General features: G+C 58.8%; 2 protein-coding genes and 1 long non-coding RNA gene across 5 annotated transcripts; 2 read left to right on the top strand and 1 right to left on the bottom strand.

Annotated features, from left to right (window-relative positions):
* The first annotated feature begins 74 nt into the window (after positions 1-74).
* PLEKHN1 (pleckstrin homology domain containing N1) lies at positions 75-8,266 on the top strand. 3 transcript variants are annotated; one of them, XM_027110668.1, is made up of 16 exons: positions 75-858; positions 958-1,057; positions 3,535-3,681; positions 3,768-3,848; positions 3,971-4,043; positions 4,342-4,469; positions 4,575-4,670; positions 4,781-4,861; positions 5,630-5,705; positions 5,824-5,972; positions 6,097-6,234; positions 6,431-6,571; positions 6,735-6,866; positions 7,050-7,259; positions 7,521-7,569; positions 7,652-8,266. In XM_027110668.1, exons 1-16 carry the CDS (start codon positions 776-778, stop codon positions 7,765-7,767), a joined length of 1,800 nt encoding a protein of 599 aa, XP_026966469.1. In that variant the 5' UTR covers positions 75-775; the 3' UTR covers positions 7,768-8,266. The 3 variants fall into 3 exon arrangements, with proteins under 3 accessions (XP_026966469.1, XP_026966468.1, XP_026966467.1); XM_027110667.1 differs by having other exon boundaries at positions 4,539-4,670; XM_027110666.1 differs by having other exon boundaries at positions 4,342-4,670.
* Positions 8,238-12,238, bottom strand: PERM1 (PPARGC1 and ESRR induced regulator, muscle 1). Its single transcript, XM_027110663.1, has 3 exons — positions 10,207-12,238; positions 9,539-9,664; positions 8,238-9,277 (listed from the first exon to the last, which is right to left on the bottom strand). The coding sequence occupies exons 1-3, from the start codon at positions 12,212-12,214 to the stop codon at positions 9,192-9,194; spliced, it is 2,220 nt and encodes a 739-aa protein (XP_026966464.1). The 5' UTR covers positions 12,215-12,238; the 3' UTR covers positions 8,238-9,191.
* A 197-nt stretch (positions 12,239-12,435) lies between these two features.
* On the top strand, positions 12,436-15,882 carry LOC113622349 (uncharacterized). The gene is made up of 2 exons (XR_003433489.1): positions 12,436-13,969; positions 15,145-15,882. It is a non-coding gene; the product is annotated as an uncharacterized LOC113622349 (long non-coding RNA).
* Positions 15,883-19,515: the final 3,633 nt, after the last annotated feature.

The following is a 19,515-nucleotide window of genomic DNA, read 5'->3' as shown; positions in this document are numbered from 1 at the left end:
ACCAGGAGGGCCTGGGGTGGCTATGCGGCTGGGCCGAGATGCTGTGTTGGCACCTGGGGGCTTGGAGGCCGCACCATCACATCCAGGGGCAGGGCTGTGGTGGCCGGTGTGTTAACTCCTGGCTATGCGTGGCATTCCCCCCCACCATGGCTGTCCCAGGTGCACCTGGGAGGGTCATGACCTCCCTCCTGGATTCTGGTTAAGCCTTGGGGACCCTGACCTTGATCTGGGGTGAGGATTGGACTGAGGCAAGAGAGGAGGCTGCGGGAGGGTCCTGGCTTCCCCTGACCCAGTTGCAAATTCCTGCTTCAACAGCTGAGAGTCAGCACACAGCCCCCTGCAGTCACTGGTGACTCAGCAACAGTCATTTCGGTGGAAACAGGATGTGTGCTCACACGGTGGGGAGGTCTGGAAGGGGATGCCTGGGCTCACGGAGCTCCAGCTCTAGGCACCCCCAGTCTGATGCAATCACAGTCTGGCCTGTGGGCCCCTTCCTGTACAGACTGGGGACTCTTCACTGGGCGGTGAGAGGAGGGGAGCCTTCCCTGCCCCCCGCTGGCTGGCGTGTGGGGAGGACCCCGGGCAGGGAACTGAAAGGCTCAGCTCAGCCTCAGGTGGGGGCCAGGTCCCTCCCAGAAAGGCTCCGCCTCCCCGGCCCTTGGGTACAGGGCAGGCTGCCCCAGAGCCCCGCCCCAGGAGGTGGGGCAGGAGGCTCGGGACAGAGGGACCCAGACCTGTCGACCTGCTCTACTCGGGCAGGCTGCCACCGCTGCCCATGGGGAACAGCCACTGTGTCCCTCAGGCCCCTAGGAGGCTCCGAGCCTCCTTTTCCAGAAAGCCCTCGCTGAAGGGAAATAGGTGAGGCGGGGCAGGGTACAGCCGCGGCCACTCGGTCACAGGATCTCCCTCAATCTGCCTCGGGGGCCAGGCTGTGAGCACCCCTTCCCTTGTTCCCAGAGAGGACGGCGCCCGGAAGCTGGTCGGCCTGTTTGGCACCGAGGCCAGTCCGGATGGGGACACCACTGCCGACAAGATCTTCCGCTTCATCCCTGGAACGGTGAGCAGCTGGCCAGTGAGCCCTGGCTCGAGGGAGCGTGGCAGTGGTGGTCTGCGTGTGACCGCGCGTGTGTGTCCTGCCTGTGCTGGGCCCGGGGTCTTCCCCGTCGGACCAGGGGAGTCAAGTCCACGGCACAGGGAGGAAGTAGGTGCAGCCCTGCCCTGGGAAGCTCATCGGCCGAAAGTCTGAGCAGAGTGAAACTGAGGCCCGGCCCTGAGTCAGTGGGGCGGTGGGGCGGGGCCTCCACGCCTCGCCACGTGCCAGCCCTGCCTGGGGGCCCTGGTGTCCGCCCCCCGCCCCGGGCCCGGGCCCAGGACAGCGTGTCTGGGCACGTTGGAGCTGGACGAGCACACGTGTCTTGGCTGCTGCCGTGTGGGCACGGGTGTCAGGCTGGTGACAGGGCCATGAACCGCCACGCCCCCCTGTCATTCCGAGAGTTAGGGGCTTCGGGTGCACAGTGAGCCGGCCTCCCCCCTACCCTCGGCCCCGGTTTCTCCAAGGGGTGTCCCTTCAGTGTCCACCGCTGCCTCATCCCACAGCAGCCCCTGCGCCCCGCCCCCAGGCCCTGCCACAGGGACATGGCTCCCAAGCGCACGGCAGGCCACCCCGAGCTGAACGCCACCCCCAAGCCCCTGCCCAGCTGGCCGAGGGGGAGAGACACCCGCCCTTTAACCCAGCATGGCAAGGGGCGGGGCAAGGCTCTGCTGTGTGCAGAGGCCCTGGGGTGTGAGGGAAGTGACCCCCCAGGTCCTTGCCCCAGACACAGCTGCCCTGCGCCCCTCGGTCCTCACAACAGCTGGTGTGGGCTCCCAAGCCAGCTTCCCAAGTGTCCCAGTCGGGCTGTCCCCTCTCCTCCTCCCTGGGGTGTCCTGGGCTCCCTGTGGCCAAGTGCTGGCTTCAGAGACCAGGCTGCCTCAGAGAAGTGGACAGAGCACTTCCGACAAGTCCCAGGCGGCATCCCTCTGTGTGGCCGCATCTCACACCACAGCTCCTTCTGTCCAGGCCCCGCCTGGGCCGGGACATGGCAGCTGGAGAGGGGACCCGGCTTGCTGAACCTCTGGGAGTGGGGCCGGGGGAGGAGCCAGTGCTCCGCGAGCCCTGCCCGGGTGTGGGTTCTACACCCACACGAGAGCCTGCCCAGCCACGGCCCCAGGGCTGAGCCCAGGCCACAGGGCCAGCTGCGTGGCCCTTCCTGCGCTGTGGCCTATTTTGCATGGGTCCCGTCCGGCATCATTCCCCACACTGGGTGTGGGTGCAGGAGGCCCCACCCAAAGGCAGGGACGCCAGCAAGCTGTGAGTCTGTCTGTTCACATTCCTGGGCTTGCCCAAGGGGTGCCTCAGCTTGGTCAGGGCACAGCAGCCCCTGCCAGCTCCCCAGCACGCCCTGATCCCAGACCTCAGCCCCTCCAGCCCCAGTTCGGCGCCCGTCCCAATCTGACTCCATTCTGACAGTCAAGCCCCTGTTTATAGAGGAGTCTCTGTGTGCCAGGGTCAGCTGTTGGTGGGCGCTCACCCTCCCTGTCTTCAGCAGACAGACATGGAGCCCCCAGCACACTCCAGGCCCGTCCTAGGCCCTGGCCCAGCAACGGGCCCCATTCTCGTACCGTTCTCACCCCATGACCGAGCCAGGTGATAAAACAAAGACGTAAAAGACAGAGTAAGCCAGACGCGGCCAGCGCTGAGCAGAAACGCACAGGAGGACCGATGCGCGGGGGCCAGTGAGGCTAGAATGTTGGAAGGGCACCCGGACAGGGGCTCACAGAGAAGGGGGTCTGAGCCACGCTCTGGATGGGGTGAGAAGGGGCTGGGCTGAGTGGTCCGAGCTGAGTGGTCCAGGCAGAGGGGGCAGCAAGGCCGAGCTCCTGAGACAGGCACGTGCCTGATGTGAGGGGAGAGGACCCCTTGGTCATTGTCAGGACCTTGGCCTCCGCTGAGAGGGAGATTGGGCGTGGGTGGCAGTGTGCTGGTGGCTTGAAATGGGCTGTGACGGGAGTACTTACACCAGGGAAATTGGTAAATACTACAAATCAGCCCCCCTCTTTCTTGGTAGAACCAAGTTTTAAAATGTTAGTAGCCAACCCTGAGGTGTGGGAGGGATTCGAGTATCGTCTCACCTGGACACCTGAAAACCCTTCTGACCAACAAGTCTTGGGAGGTTGAATAACCAAAATGAGGGAACACGGTTAGGAAATAACGAAGCTAAGGTTGTATCTGCGTTGAACTGAAACCTCGACGACTCCAAGACTAGCGCACAGAGTTCTGTGACCAGCATGGAGGCTGTGTGTGTGTGTGTGTGTGTGTGTGTCTGTGCGTGTGTGCTGTGTTGTTTGCATGTGAAGAGGCTGTGAGTGTGGACAGGGTTCTGTACACACGTGTGATGCTGCGTGCGCCTTCTTAACCTGTGTATTGTGAGACTGGGGGCCAGGGCTGCTGGCCGCTGGTCAGGCCCCCTCGCCTGAGCTCTGCCCCCACCCCAGAGCATCCCGAGCCTGGAGAGCCAGCAAGAAAACCTGGAGCAGCCTTTCCTGAGTGTGTTCAAGGCAGGGCAGCGGAGGGCGCCCGTGAGGAGCCTGGGCACGGTTGTGCACTACACCAAGGTCCAGCTGCGTTTCCAGCACAGCCAGGTGGGGGCCGGGCCGGGAGGGGCATGCTTGAGGGCCACCCCGGGGCCTGCCCCCAGCCCTCAGACCCTGGCCCCACTCTCCCCCAGGACATCAGCGACTGCTACCTGGAGCTCTTCCCCTCCCACCTCTACTTCCAGGCCCATGGTTCCGAAGGACTCACTTTCCAGGTGAGGGGACATGGGCAGCGGAGGAGCTGGGGGAGAGGGAGAGAGCAGCCCCTTGGGGGGCACGCGGCCCAGTCCTGCTGGGCCCAGTCCCCCAGCCCTTCCCTCCCGCTGTGCTCTGGCAGGGGCTGTTACCACTGATGGAGCTGAGTGTCTGCCCGCTCGAGGGATCCAGAGAGCATGCCTTCCAGATCACAGGTGCGCAGGGGCACGGGGGTGCTGCCTGTGCTGACCTGGCCCCCAGGAGGGCGAGAGCACTAAGGCTGCTCAGTGAACCTGGCCGTCGACCGGCCCCAGGACCCGGGTGGGGCTCGGAGCACGTTGAGGGGTCCTGGCCTTTCCTCCGATGGGCACACATGCGTCTGCCGGGCTGGGGCGGAGGGCAGTGGGTCGGGGGCCTCCAGAGCTGTGCGTGTGGTCATCAGTGGCTCCCCCCAACCCTTGAGGAGCCTTTCTTGTGGCCGCTGGCCTAGCCTACTCTGCCCCTCTCCCGCAGGCCCGCTGCCCGCCCCCCTTCTCGTGCTCTGCCCCAGCCAGGCCGAGCTGGACCGCTGGCTCTACCACCTGGAGAAGCAGATAGCCCTCGTGGGAGGGGTGCCGCGCCGCCACCCAGCACCGCCGCAGGTCAGTGCTGGGAACCCCACGCCCCTTTCCATCCCCACTCTCCTCCTGCCCTTGAACCCCCTCTCCCAGGGCCCCCCTGAGAACGAGCTCCCCTGGACTCTGCAGCGCAGGCTGACCCCGCTGCGGACGGCATCAGGGCTCCAGGTGGTGGGCACCGCCATCTGCGCCTCGAGGGTCAAGCTGCAGCATCTGCCCTCACAGGTGGGTGGGGGGCGCAGAGGTGGAGGAGGCGGGGGAGGGGTGCAGGCAGCAGGTGGGGGCCCTGGGTGTGTGCCGGTGGAGCCCCTACTCTGCTCTGTGGCCCCTCACAGGAGCAGTGGGACCGGCTCCTGGTCCTGTACCCGACCTCCCTGGCCATATTCTCCGAGGAAGCAGATGGGCTTTGCTTTAAGGTGGGTCCCTCCCCACTGTGGACCCGCCCCAGGGACGCACCCTCTGCGTGGGGGTGGGAGGGGGCAGCAGCTCAGGAGGAACCTGTATTTCGGGGCCTGTTGGGACAGATAGCACTGGCCCCACCCACCCAGCCCGCTGCCCTGGTCAGTCTGGTCTTAGCCTGACGTGGGCAAGGAAGGTGGGTGCCCTGCCTCAGCATCCCGTGTCATCCTAGAGGGTCCTCAGGCACCAGCAGACCCATCACCTGGGGTCGGTGGTGTGGGGGCCCCTAGTGCCCCTAAAAGGGGCCTATACCTCTGAGCAGGCATCTTCCTGGTGCCTGAGGCCTATGCGTGTGCGTGTGCACGTGTGGGCCCGGGCGTGGGTGTGAAGGGCCTTCGGGGCCAGAGCGAGTGTCATGTGCATCAGGGTACTACATTCTACTCTGGGGGTGATCATGGCTTTCAGTCACTGAGAAACACACAGAGGGCTTCCTCGTAATCCCTTCCCACCCACCCCCATCTTAGCGGGTGGCCCAGGGGACCAGTCCCCGACCAGTCCTGTGTCAGCCACTGGCTGGCGAAGGCCCCACCTGGAGACCGGGGGTGAAGGCACCCCCCAAGGACAGACGGGGAGTGCCTGGCCTCCCACGGGGTGTCGGCCTTGGACCTGCCTTGCCCTCTGCCCGGCGTCCGAGTGCCCACCCAGCTCGGGAGGACAAGACGGGGCAGTGGGCACAAGGGTTGCTCCCCCTAACTAAGGCCTCGTCCCCCCTGGATGCCCCGCAGGGGGAGCTCCCGCTCAGCGCCATCCACATCAACCTGAACGAGACGGAGAAACAGATCCGCTCTTTCCTGATCGAAGGTGGGCAGAGGCCAGGCCTGGGAGAGAGGGTGTGAGCCTAGCGCGCACCCAGCTCTGCACCGGGGCTTTGCAGGGGGCACCCTGCCCGCCAGGCCCCCTCACGGCATCTGTGTGCCAGGCCGTCTCATCAACACCATCCGTGTGGTATGCTCCAGCTACGAGGATTATGGCCACTGGCTGCTCTGCCTGCAGTCGGCCTGCCGCGGGGACAGGACCTCCCCACTGCCCGGCCCTGAGAGCTTCCCGGGGCTGCGGGTGCCCCCACAGGTGAGGAGTCAGCAGGGGAGGTGCCGCTGGGCAGCGGTGAAACAGGAGGGTGGGCCTGGGCCCGGGGCGGTGGGGGGAGGGGCCCTGCCATCCGGCTCACCCTTACCCACCGCCGGCTGCCCAGGCTGTGGGCAGTGGCCGAGGCTCACTCTCCTCTGACGGACGGACCAGCTGGGACTCGGGGTGCCCAGCACACGCCTCCAACCATACCAGCCACTCCACGCCTGAGTCCACTGGAGGCTGCCCTGCCCGGCCCGCACCAGTGAGTATCTGGGGGGAAACGGGCAGAGGAAGGGGGCGGGGGACACTGTGGCGAGTTTGCATTGGGGACACCACTGCAAGTAGGGCCCTAGTTCTTCAGGGGAGGGGACTCAGACCGGAGGGGCTCTGTGTAGTCTCAGAGGGGTATGTGGGAGAGGGCCCCGGGGAACATTCTGGAAGGCCCTTGGTCCCCACAGGAGCAAGCCAGCCCTGGCTGCACCAGCGTCGGTGGGCACAAGGCAAAGCTGAGACGGGCCGGCAGCAACCGATCACCCAGGAGCAAGGCCCAGGGCGAGGGGCCCGGCCCAGCCACCCCACTGCACCTGGACCTGACCAAGGTGGGCCCAGCACGCTGACCCCGGCTCCAGGCATGGCTCTCCCTCCCGCCCTCCATCTCCCCGGCCTCCTCGGTCCTGGAGCCACCCAGAGGCTTCTTGCACAGAGAAGGGAGGGCTTGGACACTTCCAGCTCCAGCGGTTCTGTCCTGTTTCTTGCCTGTAGTTGAGGCTGGAGAATGGCCCTGAGGCCCCAGACCATTCTCTGGAGACACCGCACTCCCCGCTCTACGCTGACCCCTACACACCACCTGCCACTTCCCGCCGCAGGGTCACAGACATCCAGGACCTGGACAAGGTCAGTCCCCTGCTGGGTGACAGAAAGAGCTGGACGTGGCCACAGCCTGAGGTTGAGAGGGTGCCTGAAGCCTGAGATCTGCTCAGGCTGCCACGGGAAGCTAAGGGGGTTTCTGGGGCAGGGGCCCCTCAGCTGCACGGAGGTCCCAGCCCAGGGCCTCAGTCACCAACGCTCTCCTGACAGTTCCTCAGTGCGATGCAGAGCTCACTTGGACCTGAGCCCTCGAGCCCATTCCCCTTTGGCCCCGTGTCCGTGCCTGTCTCTGACCCCAGCTCTGGATTCTCCGGCCCCCACTTGCTCTCCGAGAAGGGAGTCCCGCAGGCCCGAGCCTCTCAGCGGCATCGCGGGTCCATCAAGGGCCGGGGGTCCCGGCCCCCAGGCTCCCCTCAGCTTGTGAGTAGCAGCCCCCACCCCGGGCAAGGGGTTCTGCAGCCGGGGGTGGAGAGGAGACCGCATGGGGCCTCCTGGGACCCTGAGGGAGCAGGAGAGACGGGAACGGGGGAAGGGAGGATGGGCGGAGACCAAGGACGGGAGCAGCGGCAGTAAGGGGGTGGGGGCAAGAGGAAAGGTGGGGGTGGGGTCCGGCAGGTCCCTGAGCTGGCCGCCAAGCCGGTCCGAGGGCCCATCCCTCAGACTTGTCGTTGGGGTCCCCAGGTCTCTCCTGCGAGGGAAGTTGCGCCCGAGCCCCCGCCACCTCCCCCAGGTGAGTGAGGGCCCTGCCTCTTCCTGGGAAAGCTCTGGGTGTTGCTTCCTGAAAGCACATGCACCTCTGCCCTCCCCACCAGACGGCCGCCCCCCAAGGAGCTCCAACAGTGCCCGGGACAAAGCTCTGTCACCTTCCCACCAGCGGTGGCCTCGAGGAGCAGCTGAGGCTGAAGGCGGGCTCGTGCAGTGGATCTGATGGCCACCAGGAGGCTGCTTCTCGGGACCACCTGCCTGCATCGACCCTGCAGGAGGGGCTGAAGCAGGACCTGGGGCTTTTTAGTGGGGCCACAGGCACCCAGTATCGAGTCAGGGTCTGACCCCAGCAGGTGGAGGGGGCCTCCAGAACCCTGAGTTACCCTGGGCTCTTGAGGGGTCAGGAGGGCCTCATCCTCAGGACACCTTGGCCAAGGTGACTGGACGCCCAGAGGGGCCAAACCTCGGCCTGCCTCTCAGGGAAGGAATGAGGGAGGGGACTCGGGGTAGGGGCTTCAGCTGGGAGAGGGGGGGATGGCACAGGTGTAAAGGTCAGAGGGCTGAGAAGGTCAGTTAGCAAGAGTCAGAGTATGTGAGGCCAGAGGGCACAGGGTCTGAGACATCACAAGCAGGAGGCAGGAAGGTGGCCTGGGCGCGTGTGAGCGTGAAGGTCGGGAGAAACCGGCAAGAGACTAAACAAGAAAGAAAGAGATTTTATTGGTGCCGTGTGTCCACGCGTTCTGTCCTGAGCAGCAGGAGTCTCCTGCGTCCTGGGGACCCTGTATGTGCTGCCTCGTAGCTGGACGCCCCCCCAGCGCCTAGTCTGGCAGCCCCCTTGCTCCACTACTGCCCGCACCCTGTCCACCTTCCTGTGTCACCTCCGGCTCCTGTCAGCTCTGGGCGAACCCAGGTGTCCCGTCCCTCCACCTGATACCCTTGCCTTCTGCCTCTGCACCTCCTCCAGGGCTCCCCAGAGGAGGGGCTCCAGGCTCTGCCCTGCAGACCCCCAGCCTGCAGGGCCCCTCTGGGTACCTGCTCAGCATCTCGGGCGGGAGCCGAGGAGGCCTTGACCACAGACCCCTGGGGTTCAGGGGTTAGAGAGGCCTCAGAGGCCTCCAGCGGCCCAGCCCACTTATAAACAGGGCAGAGGGTCCCTGGGACGCCAGCCCCCAGCCTCAAGGCCCTCTGCCCAGATCTCCAGCTGGGGCCTCGCTGCTGCTCTGAAGCCCCATCATGCCCCTCCCTCCAACAGGATAACCACATAGGATTAGGACTCCAGTTAACTATGGCTTCAGATAAACCACAAATAATTCCTTAGTATAAGTAGGTCTCAAACTACTCCAGTTTCGATGGACACCTTGTGTTTTTTGTTGCTAATCTGGCACCTTACTAACGCCCAGCTCCCTGCTTGGCCTACCCTCCCAGCCTTCCAGAATCTCCCCACTCCCAAGTGTGGAACACAGCCTCGGCCTCGGCCACTGGCTGGACCCTCGGGTGGGGTCCAAGAGAGCCAGGACCAAGGACGCAGGCTCCTTCCTAGACACCGCAGAACGCAAGGGTCAAAGGGCGAGGCCTGAGGGCAGCACCTCATCCTGAGCACCTGTGGACATTTCCTCATCCTGCGTCTTCCTGGGCGGAGCCTGGGTCTTAGGAGCTGGGGCTGCGGCGGCCCCGCCCCACCTGCCAGCGGAAGTACCGGATGGCGGAGATGGTGCCGATGTTGGCCAGCAGAACTGCAAGAGAAGTACAAGACCTCCTGAGTGCCGGCTCCATTCCGGCCCGGTCCCCACCCTCCATCCACACGGCGGGGTTCTCAAAGGATGGGAGGAGGCCAGCGGGGCGAGAGTGGGTCAGCAACGCAGGAGACCCGTCAGGAGAGACACCTGCGCCTCCCCATGTGCCCCTCACCCCTGCTGGCCCAGCAGCTGGGACACTACCACTGCCCCTCCCTTTGGCTTCTAGACACCAGACCCCCGCCCCCCGGGCCCACAAACCTGTTTTCCAGGCATCTGGGGCATGCAGGTCTGATGTTCTCACAGCCCAGGTAGCGAAGGCTACAAACACCAGGCACATGTCATTCTGGCTGAAGGTAAACGAGGTGAGGGGACCCCGGGGTACCCCTAGGAAAGAGAAGCATGTCCTGAGCTCCTGCCGTTGTCCCACTCAGACGCACCTGCCCTGGGACAGGTCTCTCCTGGCCATGTCTGTCCTGAGTCACATCCTCCCCGTGATACAGGATAGCGTGTGGCATAGTTGAGTCAGGCTGACTTGGGCGAGTACGTCTGGGGCACCGTTTCCTGGTTTGTAAAATACCGTCCAGGGGGAATGCGAGCCTGCTCTGGCAGGCGGCATGGCCTGAGCTGGAGCTGCCCCAACGCCTGCCTGCTACAGGCTGGGGGCAGGCACTGCTGTTACCTGGGCCTGAACACAGGGCGACAGTCAGTGTGGAGCCAAAGCCCTGCTCGACTGGGGCTGCACCACCTGGACCGGGTCCTGGGGTGGCCAGGAGCTGGTCCTTCCTGCCCAGATCATCCCTGAGGGCCCCCACCAGCTCGCAACCCAGGGTCCTGGCTTGCCCCTCCCCAGTGGCCCTCTTGGCCCAACTCCCTGGACAGTGTGTACCCAGGTCCTGGACAGGCCATGGGGTCCCCGCAACACACACCTGCTTGCCTGATGGCCGGGGCAAGCTGCTTCGCTGAGGCTGGGCTGGGCCCTGGTGAGGTGCCGGTCCCCACGTCCCAGGGGACTGACCTGGGGGGCTCCGTGGCCTGCATCTGGAGAAGCACAGCCGGCCCCAGCATGCCCCCTGACACGTCCTCCCCGAGGAAGTGTTCGTAGGCCTCGGGGATGGAGATGGGTGTGGGATCTCCTGGTGGAGGGGCCGGCACAGGCTCAGCCTGGAGGGGTGGGGCCTGGGAGTGGCCTTCCTGGTGCCTCGACCTCTGGGTTTGGCCATCTTGGAAGAAGAACTCGCACATGTCCGGCCACTGGACTTCGGCCAGAGCCTGGCTAGCCTCTGCTTCCTCCTCAACGTGTTCATCCTCTTCCTCGATGGTGTCACAAAGGAAGAACTCATAGGCTTCTGGGAGGGTCACCGCAAAGGAGCAGCTGCGCCCAGGCCCCGCTGAGGCAGAGGGGGCAGGGGGAGGCAGGTGCTTCGGGATCCGAGGCTGGGGGGTCCGGGGCCCAACTGCCACAGTGTCCCAGGCTCCAGATGCCCTGCGGCCCCCAGCTGCTGTCCTGGGGGCTGTGGCTGGGAAGGCTGGGCCTGAGGCCTCTCCTGACCCTGGCTCCTCGGGGCTGGGCACAGCCATGGAGAATCGCACTTTCTTCTTCTTGGGGGCTTGGATAGGGCCTAGCGGGGGCTCCCCAGTGCGGTGTCCAGGGGCACCTGCTGAGGGCTCCCCTCTGAGCTTCTGTCGGCCCCCCTCTGGAGACCGAATAGGGCTCAAACCCAGCTTGGCCACTGGGGCAACCTCCAGCTCCGCCACGTCAGGCCCCGCCTCGGGGATGGGAGCAGGTGTAGACACACCCACATCAGACCCAGCCTCAGAAACCAGGTGAGGCAGAGCTGTACGGGGAATAGCCTTCGAGACAGGCGTAGATGAACCCACCTCCAGCTGGACCCCTGGACCTGGCACAAGCAGGTCCACATCCAGTCTAGGCTCGGAGGCAGGTGTAGACAGAGGCTCATCGGGTTGAGGCTCGGAGGTGGGTGTGGACAAAGCCACGTCTGACTTAGCCATTGTGACACCTGCAGAAGCCTCCAGGTCAAGCGTGGATGTAGTGCGTGGCTCAGTTCTGAGGGTCATTCCGATTAGGTCTGTACCCTGCTCAGTGGTAGGGACAGATGTAGACAGATCCACACCTGGCCCTCGCCTGGCCACCTGCTCAGGGGCTTCTGGAGACTCTGGCCCCAGCTCGATCTGCCCAGCTCCTGCTGTCTGCCCTGTGGTCCCCACCCGGAGGCCCTTCCCCCTGGACCCAGCCAGGCCAAGGCCGTCCTCGGCCCCGGCCTCAGTGAGCAGTAGGGAGCCCAGCTGGGTGGGAGCAGGGCCTGGGTCACCCAAGCGCCCACCCGCCTTGGTGCCTGCAGCCCGCCTCTTCTTTTGGCTGGGGCTGCGCAGCGGGGCTCCAGGGCTGCCAGGGGGGCTCTGGGGGGCAGCGCTGCAGCCGGTGGAATCGGGGCTCCGAGCGGGCTCACCCGTGAGAGTAGGGGCAAGACCCCGGGGGGCTGCCCCCTGCAGAAGCCTCTCCCTCTCGCCTCTGGAAGACACTGGCCCCGGGAGGGATGAGCCCTGGACCAGAGGGGCAGCACCAGGGCTGAGGGACGGCTGAACTTCTGGCCGCACGGACACGCTGGGCGTCTGCTGACCGGCCTCCGGGGCCAGCATGGGCTCACACCAAGACCTGCTGACCAGCTGCCGGGCGGGTACCTTCTCCCCCTCAGAGCCAGGCCGGTCACTCCCCCTGGGAGCCAGCTGCCCCTCAGGAAGGGGCAGGGGCCCTGGGGGGCTGCTGCCACTGCTGTCCCTTTGGTCAGTGTCACTGGACAAGAGCTCATGCCCAGAGGCCAGGCCGGCCCGCGGGAGGCCACACTCTGCGGCAGCGGCTGAAAACTCAGCCCGGTCCTGGCCACTCAGCTGGACGCTGCACTGGAAGCTCTCCATTCTGGGTCAGCAGAGGCACGTGAACCACAGACCAGGCTCTTCATGGGCCCAGGCCTGGGGCCCTGGCCGGCACACACTGCCCACACCCCACCTGCCCCCTGGCTGCTCCCTGGCTCAGGGGCCAGCACTCCATCTCCGTCCTGAAAGAAAGCAGAACAAACAGAATCCAGAGGGAAGCTGTGCTGATCTCAAACCTGATGGCTTCCTGGAGCTAGAACATCCGAAACCCACCTTCCGTGCTCCCAAACTGACTGCAAATGATAACGTTACAGTGACGTATTGCTGCAGTCCTGCATTCAGGTTAGTGAAGTTCACTAAAGAATAGGGTTCCTCATGTTTGAGTTTTCATCCCCAGGAGGAGCTTTCCTCCACAACGTTATGCATTTTCTGTCCAGCTGGGTCAGCCTCCAGCTTTCCTGCAGAGGTGTTGGTACCGAGGCCAACTCTATATACCAAAGCCCATTTCAAGGACCACCCACCAGGGCTCAGTTTACCTGGGCGACAGTCAGCGCCGGACTATCCCAACATGCCTCAGAGGAGCCGCAGTGTCCAGCAGGTGACCAGTCTTTGGTGATGACCTTCCACCGGCCTTGGCTGGGACAGACTGCTGGGCTTCCTCTGAGCTTACCAAGGTCAAGCTAGTGCTGGCCAGAGCCCTCTCAGGGGTCATCAGGGCGAGCCTGGCTCTGCCCCTGCCTGGGCAGGAGGTCCCACAACAGAAATGAGCCTCCTGATTCCCACCAGCCCCCCCGGGGCCATCCTCAGTGTCTGTGCCCCTGACCAGATCTGCCCAGCCGGCAGAGGTCCCCTCCCCGCGTCTCAGTGAACTAAGGCAACCCTACCTGGCTGACACCCCCTAACCTCTCAGCCCCCTGCAGGGGGCTGCCCTTTGGGCCTTGGTCAGCTGCCACTGGACCCAGGGCGGTGGGAGGTCACCCTGGCCAGGCAAGTCCTGAGATGGAGGTGCCTTGAGACCAGGGCACTGCGGCTTCCTGACCCTGCTGCACCTCGTCCTCCCCTCTGGTCCTAGGGGAGGTCCCAGTGGGGGCTGTCTGCCTTGGGACCCCTTAGGGTGGGAATGAGGGGCTGACAGTACTGTACCTGGGATCCCACAGCCAGCCGGGGCAGCGGAGCTGGGCATCCAAGCTGCCTGTCCCAGAGCAGCATGGTGCAGGGCTCGCCACGCAGGCCCCACCCCCATTGCCCAAAATACCACAGCTCCGCAGTCACATGTCTCCTGCCAGGCGGCAGGGTACAGGCCACAAATAGATGGCATTTGAGGGGCTGCCAGCTACGTGAGGGACGCCTTCCTGGTCAGGGCAGATGCCAGTTAGAGAACGCTGACCAGCAGTCAGGCCCACAGGCCCTCCCTTTCCTAAGCTGAAGGCTACCCTGCTGCCCGTCCTGGCCGAAGGCTGCCCTTTCCTCTTCAAGTGGCCCCGCCCACTGTGAAAACTCAGCCCTCCCCACTCCTCCTGTCACCTCACCTGCCGGCAGCCCCCCAAGACCAGCACCTCTCCCGACCTAGGCTCCTGCAAGCGGGGCCCAAGGCGGGGGTGGCAGTGCAGTCTCTCTCTCCAGGAACAGGGGTCTGGTGCTGCCACCTGCAGGTCACCAGGAGGAGCCGGGCAGGAGGCATGGCCTCTGAGAACAGCCCCTTACAGGCATCACCCTGCCCAGTGCCCTGAGCACTTTTCCAAAATGTGTCCATCCTGAGAGGGATGCCAGGAGGATCCTCCTTCACAGTTGAGCTTGGTAAGACACAGAGAGGGTGAGTGAGTTGTCCATAGCCACACAGCTAGTAAGTGGCAGAGTTGGGCCCCAAAGGCCCTGCTCAGAGCCATCCTGCCCTCGAGGCTGGTGTTGCCTATCCCCAGCCTGGTCATTGTGACACACACCCCTCCCGCTGGGGACAGAGGAGGGAGTAGGGGGGTTGGACAGCAAACATTGAAACTAACAGGTAAATAGGATCATTTCTGACAGCAACACATCTTAAGAAGGACCTAGAGTGGAGAGGAGGGTGGCCTCTGAGGAGGGTCCAGGGGATTGAGACTGGGCAGGTGGGGACCACGACAGCCGAGGCTTCGAGTGGAGGAGGCCGAGTCACCCCGGAAGAGCGAGGTCGGGTGATGTTCTCGGCCACCCTGGGTGGGCAAGCCTGGTCTGGGGTCTCTCCTCGCTGCCTCTGTGTGTTGGGAAAACCCAGGTTTCCCTCCTATGTCTCTCCTGTGAGTCTCCTTTACTGGTCGCCAAAAGTGTGTGTGTGGGGGGGGGTGTCCCACGCCAGGCAATTCGGTGACACTAGCGGCGTGTCTGACAGGTTAACTCAATTCTGATAATATCTGGAGATGCTTAGGGGCTCAGTCCCACAGACTGCCCCCAACTTCAGACGCCAATGGCAAGGAGCAGGTCCCCAGGTCACCCACCACTTCTGTCCGACTTGGCTACAGATGTGAGCTTCCCACGACCCATTGCCCCTTGGATTAAATTAATTTGCCAGAGAACTCAGGGAGACATTCACTAACGCTCACCAGTTCATTATAAAAGGGTAGGATGAAGGATGCAGATGAGGGTCCAGGTTGGGAGATGGGCAGGGCTTCGTGGGAAGGAGCGTGGACGCAGCTCCACCCACCTCCAGCGCTCGGGATTTTGTGGAGGCTTCTTCACACAGCCATGATCGATTTAACCCCATTTTCAGCCCCTCTCCTTTCTCAAGAGGATGGGGGCGGGGCTGAAAGTTCCACGCTTCTCATCAGGCTTGGTCTTTCCGGTGAGCAGCCCCCACAGGAGCCTCATTAGAACAAAAGATGCTCCTGTGCTCTCAGCAGGAAATTTCCAGGTTCAGGCACTCTGTGCTGGAACGGGGCAGAGACCAGTACCCATGCTCTCTGCCTTCTAATCCCACAGTCCTCTTCCCCGTTCCTCCTCAGGCTCTGGACTCGGTGGCTAAGGCTGTGTTGGTCAACTTCGCCGCTGAGGGTGGTCCACGTGTGATCCGTGCATCGCTTTCCTGTGGATGGAGATTTGGGTCATTTCCAGTTTGCAGCTATTCCCAGTGATGCTGTGAACATTCTGGAACATTTCTTTTGGCGGTCTTGGAGAGTTGTGGGGTCAGAGGTGTTTGTCCAGCTCTAGAGGACACTGCCCAACAGTTTTCCGGGGTGGCTATGCCCTCGCTCCAGTGTGTCTGCGCCCACACTGCCTACGGCCTGTCACCGATGGCGCAGCACTTTCCTTAAGAATGAAGTTACTGGCCATTGTCATCTTCTTTTTAAATATTTATTTGGCTGCACCAGGTCTTTAGTTGCGGCAGTCAGGATCTTCGTTGCAGCGTGTGGGATCTAGTTCCCTGACCAGGGATCGAACCCCTGGACCCCTGCATTGGGAGCGCAGAGTCTTAACCGCTGGACCACCAAGGAAGTCCCCACTGGCATCTTCCTTTGTGAAGATGTGTGTCTCTTCAGTGCTTCTGCCTCTTTTCTATGCCTTTTTCTTATTGATCTGTAGGAGTTTGTTACCCATTCTGGGTAAAGATTCTGTTTTGAATATTTGTACTATGAATATCTCCCCCCCATCTCAACTTTTCAATCTCTTAACAGTGCCTTTTGATGAACAGAAGTTTTAAATTTTAACATAGTCCAAATTATCAACAATTTTCTTTATGCTTATCACTGTTTCTGTCTTTTTTTATTAATTAATTAATTATTCTTGGCCGCGTTGGGTCTTTGTTGCTGCGCACGGGCTTTTCTCTAGTTGTGGTGAGCGGGGGCTACTCTTCGTTGCGGTGCGCGGGCTTCTCATTGCGGTGGCTTCTCTTGTTGCGGAGCACGGGCTCTAGAGCGCAGGCTCAGTAGTTGTGCCTCACGGGCCCAATTGCTCCGCGGCATACAGGATCTTCCCGGACCAGGGCTCGAACCCGTGTCCCCTGCATTGGCAGGCAGATCCTCAATCACTGCGCCACCAGCAAAGCCCTGGTCAGACTTTTTAACTTTACCATTCTAGTAAATGGTTAGTACTGTCTCATTGTGGAGTTTTCTTGTTTTTTGTTTTTTTGCTTGCTTTTTTTTTTAAACGATTATTAAAGAGGGTATTTTATTTTATTTTATTTTATTTATTTATTTTTTTGCGGTACGCGGGCCTCTCACTGCTGTGGCCTCTCCCGTTGCGGAGCACAGGCTCCGGACGCACAGGCCCAGCGGCCATGGCTCACGGGCCCAGCCGCTCCACGGCACGCGGGATCTTCCCGGACCAGGGCATGAACCCGCGTCCCCTGCATCGGCAGGCGGACTCTCAACCACTGCACCACCAGGGAAGCCCCTTTATTTTATTTTTTAATTTTATTTATTTTTTTGGTTGTGCCAGGTCTTAGTTGTGGTAGGCGGGCTCCTTAGTTGCGGCTCACCAGCTCCCTAGTTGTGGCATGTGAACTCTTAGTTGCAGCATGCATATGGGATCTAGTTCCCTGACCAGGGATTGAACCCGGGCCCCCTGCATTGGCAGTGTGGAGTCTTCACCGCTGTGCCACCAGGGAAGTCCCTCATTGTGGTTTTAATTTGCATTTCCTTAATGACTAAAGTTGAGCATCTTTTCGTGTGTTTAAATGCATCCAGGAAATTCCCTGGTGGTCTAGTGGTTAGGACTTGGCGCCTTCACTGCCGAGGGCCTGGGTTTGATCCCTGGTCGGGGAACTGAGATCCCACAAGCCGCGTGGCAAAAATTTTTTTAATAAATTTTTAAATTTAAATAAAAATTTAATTTTTTTTTAAAATTTAAATTTAAAAATTTAAATTAAATTTTAAATAAAAAAATTTTAAATAAATAAATGCATCCATATATCTTCTTCCATGAAATAACTGATCAAATCTGCCCATTTTCGTCATTGGGTTACTTGTTTTCTTATTGTTGAGTCTTAAGAGTTCTTTATATATTCTTTACATAAGTTCTTCATCAGTTACGTGATATGAAATTATTTCCTTCTAGTCTGTGGCTCATCTTTTCATTTTCTGAACAATGTCTTTTGAAGGGCAGAAGTTCTTAATTTTGATGAATTCCAGTTTATCCATTTTTTATCCATTTTTCTCTCATGGATTGTTCTTTTGGTTGTATGTAAGAAATCTTCGCCTAACCAAAGATCCCAAAGATTTTCTAAATTTTCTCCAAGAAGTTTTTTTTAGTTTTAGGTTTTGCATTTAGGTCTATGATCCATTTTGAGTTAATTTGTGTATATGGTGTAAAGACATGGTTCCAGATTATTTTATTTTTGTATGGATATCCAATAGTACCTATACCATTTGTTGAAAAGGCTCTTCTTTCTCCACTGAATTGTCTTAGCACCTTTGTTGAAAGTCAGCTGACCATATAGGTATGGGTGGTTCTGTTTCTAGAATTCTAGGTTGATAGTTTTTACTTTCAGTAAAGACGTAGTTCCACTGTCTCCTCACACGCATTGTTTCTAACAAGAAACCAGCCATTGTTTGTCCTTGTTCCTCTGTATATATCATGTCTTTTTTTCCAGAGGCTCTTAAAACCTTCTCTTTACTGCTGTTTTTATAGAGAAGGGGTTAACAGTTTTATTGATATATAATTTACACCCCATACAATTCACCCATTTAAATTAAATAGTTTTTAGTATAGTCAGAGTTGTGCAACCATCAATATAAACAAATTTAGAACATTTTCATCACCCCACAAGGATACCCCGTACCCCCATATGTAGTCATTCCCCATTCCCCTGGACCTCCACCCCAGCCATGGGCAACCACTAATCTACTTTGTACCAATTTGCCTATTGTGGACATTTCATGTAAATGGACTCACACAATATGTGGCCTTTTGTGTCTGGCTTCTTTCACCTGGCATAGTCTTTTCAAGGTTCATCCATGTCATAGCATGTATCAGTACTTCATTCCTTTTTGTTGCCAAAGAATATTCCGTTGTATGGATATAGCACATTTTATGTGTGTGTATGTATGTAAGATATGTAAATAATAAGATATGTAAATAAATTGTATGTATGTATTATTTATTTATCTTTTTGGCCATGCCGAGCAGCATGTGGGATTTTAGTTCTCCAACCAGGGTTTGAACCCACATCCCCTGCAGTGAAAGCAGGGTGTCTTAACCACTTGACTGCCACAGAAGTTCCCTAGCCCATTTTTAAATTTATCCATTCATCAGTTGATGGAATTTGGGTTATTTCCACTTCTTGGCTATTATGAATAATGCTGCTGTGAACATTTATGCACACATTTTTGTGTAGACATGTTTTCATTTCTCTTGAGTATGTACCTAGGAGTGGAATTGCTGGGTCATATGGTAATTCTACATTTAACCTTTTGAGGAACTTCCAAACAGTTTTCTAAAGTGGCTGCACCATTTTGCATTCCTATGAACAATGTATAAGTGCTCCAATTTCTCCACAAGCTCACCAATACTTTTTACCATCTGTCTTTTTAATTATAGCTACCCTAGGGGGTATGAAGTGGTATCTCATTGTGGTTTGATTTAAATTTCCCTGATGGTTGATGATGTCAGGCATCTTTTCGTGTGTTTATTGGCCATTTATATATCTTTGGAGAAATGTCTATTAAGATTTTTCTCCAATTTTTTAGTTGGGTTGTCTTATTATTGAGTTGAGAGAGTTATTTATACATTTTAAATACAAACCTCTTGTCAATATGTTTTGCAAATATTTTCTCCCATTCTATGTGTCTTTCACTTTTTCGATAATCTCCTTTGAAGCCAAAAGTTTTAATTTTTATGAAGTCCAATTTATCTTTTTTTTTTTTTTAACCTTTTGTCACTTTTGCTTTTGGAAACATATCCAAGAAGGCTTTGTCTTCTGGACCTGATTGCAGGTCCTTCCTGACCCAAGGTCCTGAAGAACTACTCCTAGATTTTCTTCTAAGTGTTTTATAGTTTTAGCTCTTACACTTATGTGTATCATCCATTTTTAGTTAATTTTTCTGTATGGTGTGAGGAAGGGGTTCAACTTCATTCTTTTGCATATGGATATTCGGATGTCCCAGCACAATTTGTTGAAGAGACTGTTCTTTCTTCTACTGGATTGTCTTGGCATCCTGGTTGAAAACCAAGTGACTAAAAGTGAAGGCTTCTTTCTGAACTCTGAATTCTATTCCATCAATCAATATGTTCAACCTCATGCTGGTACCACACTGTCTTGATTATTGTAGCTTTGTAGTAACTTTTGGAATCAGGAAGTTTGAGTCCTCCAACTTTGTTCTTTTTCAAGATTGTTTTGGATATTCTGGGTCCCTTGGATTTCCATATGAATTTTGGGA

The sequence above is a fragment of the Aethalodelphis obliquidens genome, unplaced genomic scaffold (assembly GCF_003676395.1).
Source record: "Aethalodelphis obliquidens isolate GAN/ISIS:26980383/991018 unplaced genomic scaffold, ASM367639v1 scaffold9, whole genome shotgun sequence".
In the NCBI taxonomy this organism is placed as follows: domain Eukaryota; kingdom Metazoa; phylum Chordata; class Mammalia; order Artiodactyla; family Delphinidae; genus Aethalodelphis; species Aethalodelphis obliquidens.
The sequence above is the reverse complement of the archived record's forward strand: the minus strand, read 5'-3'. Positions and strand labels throughout refer to the sequence as shown.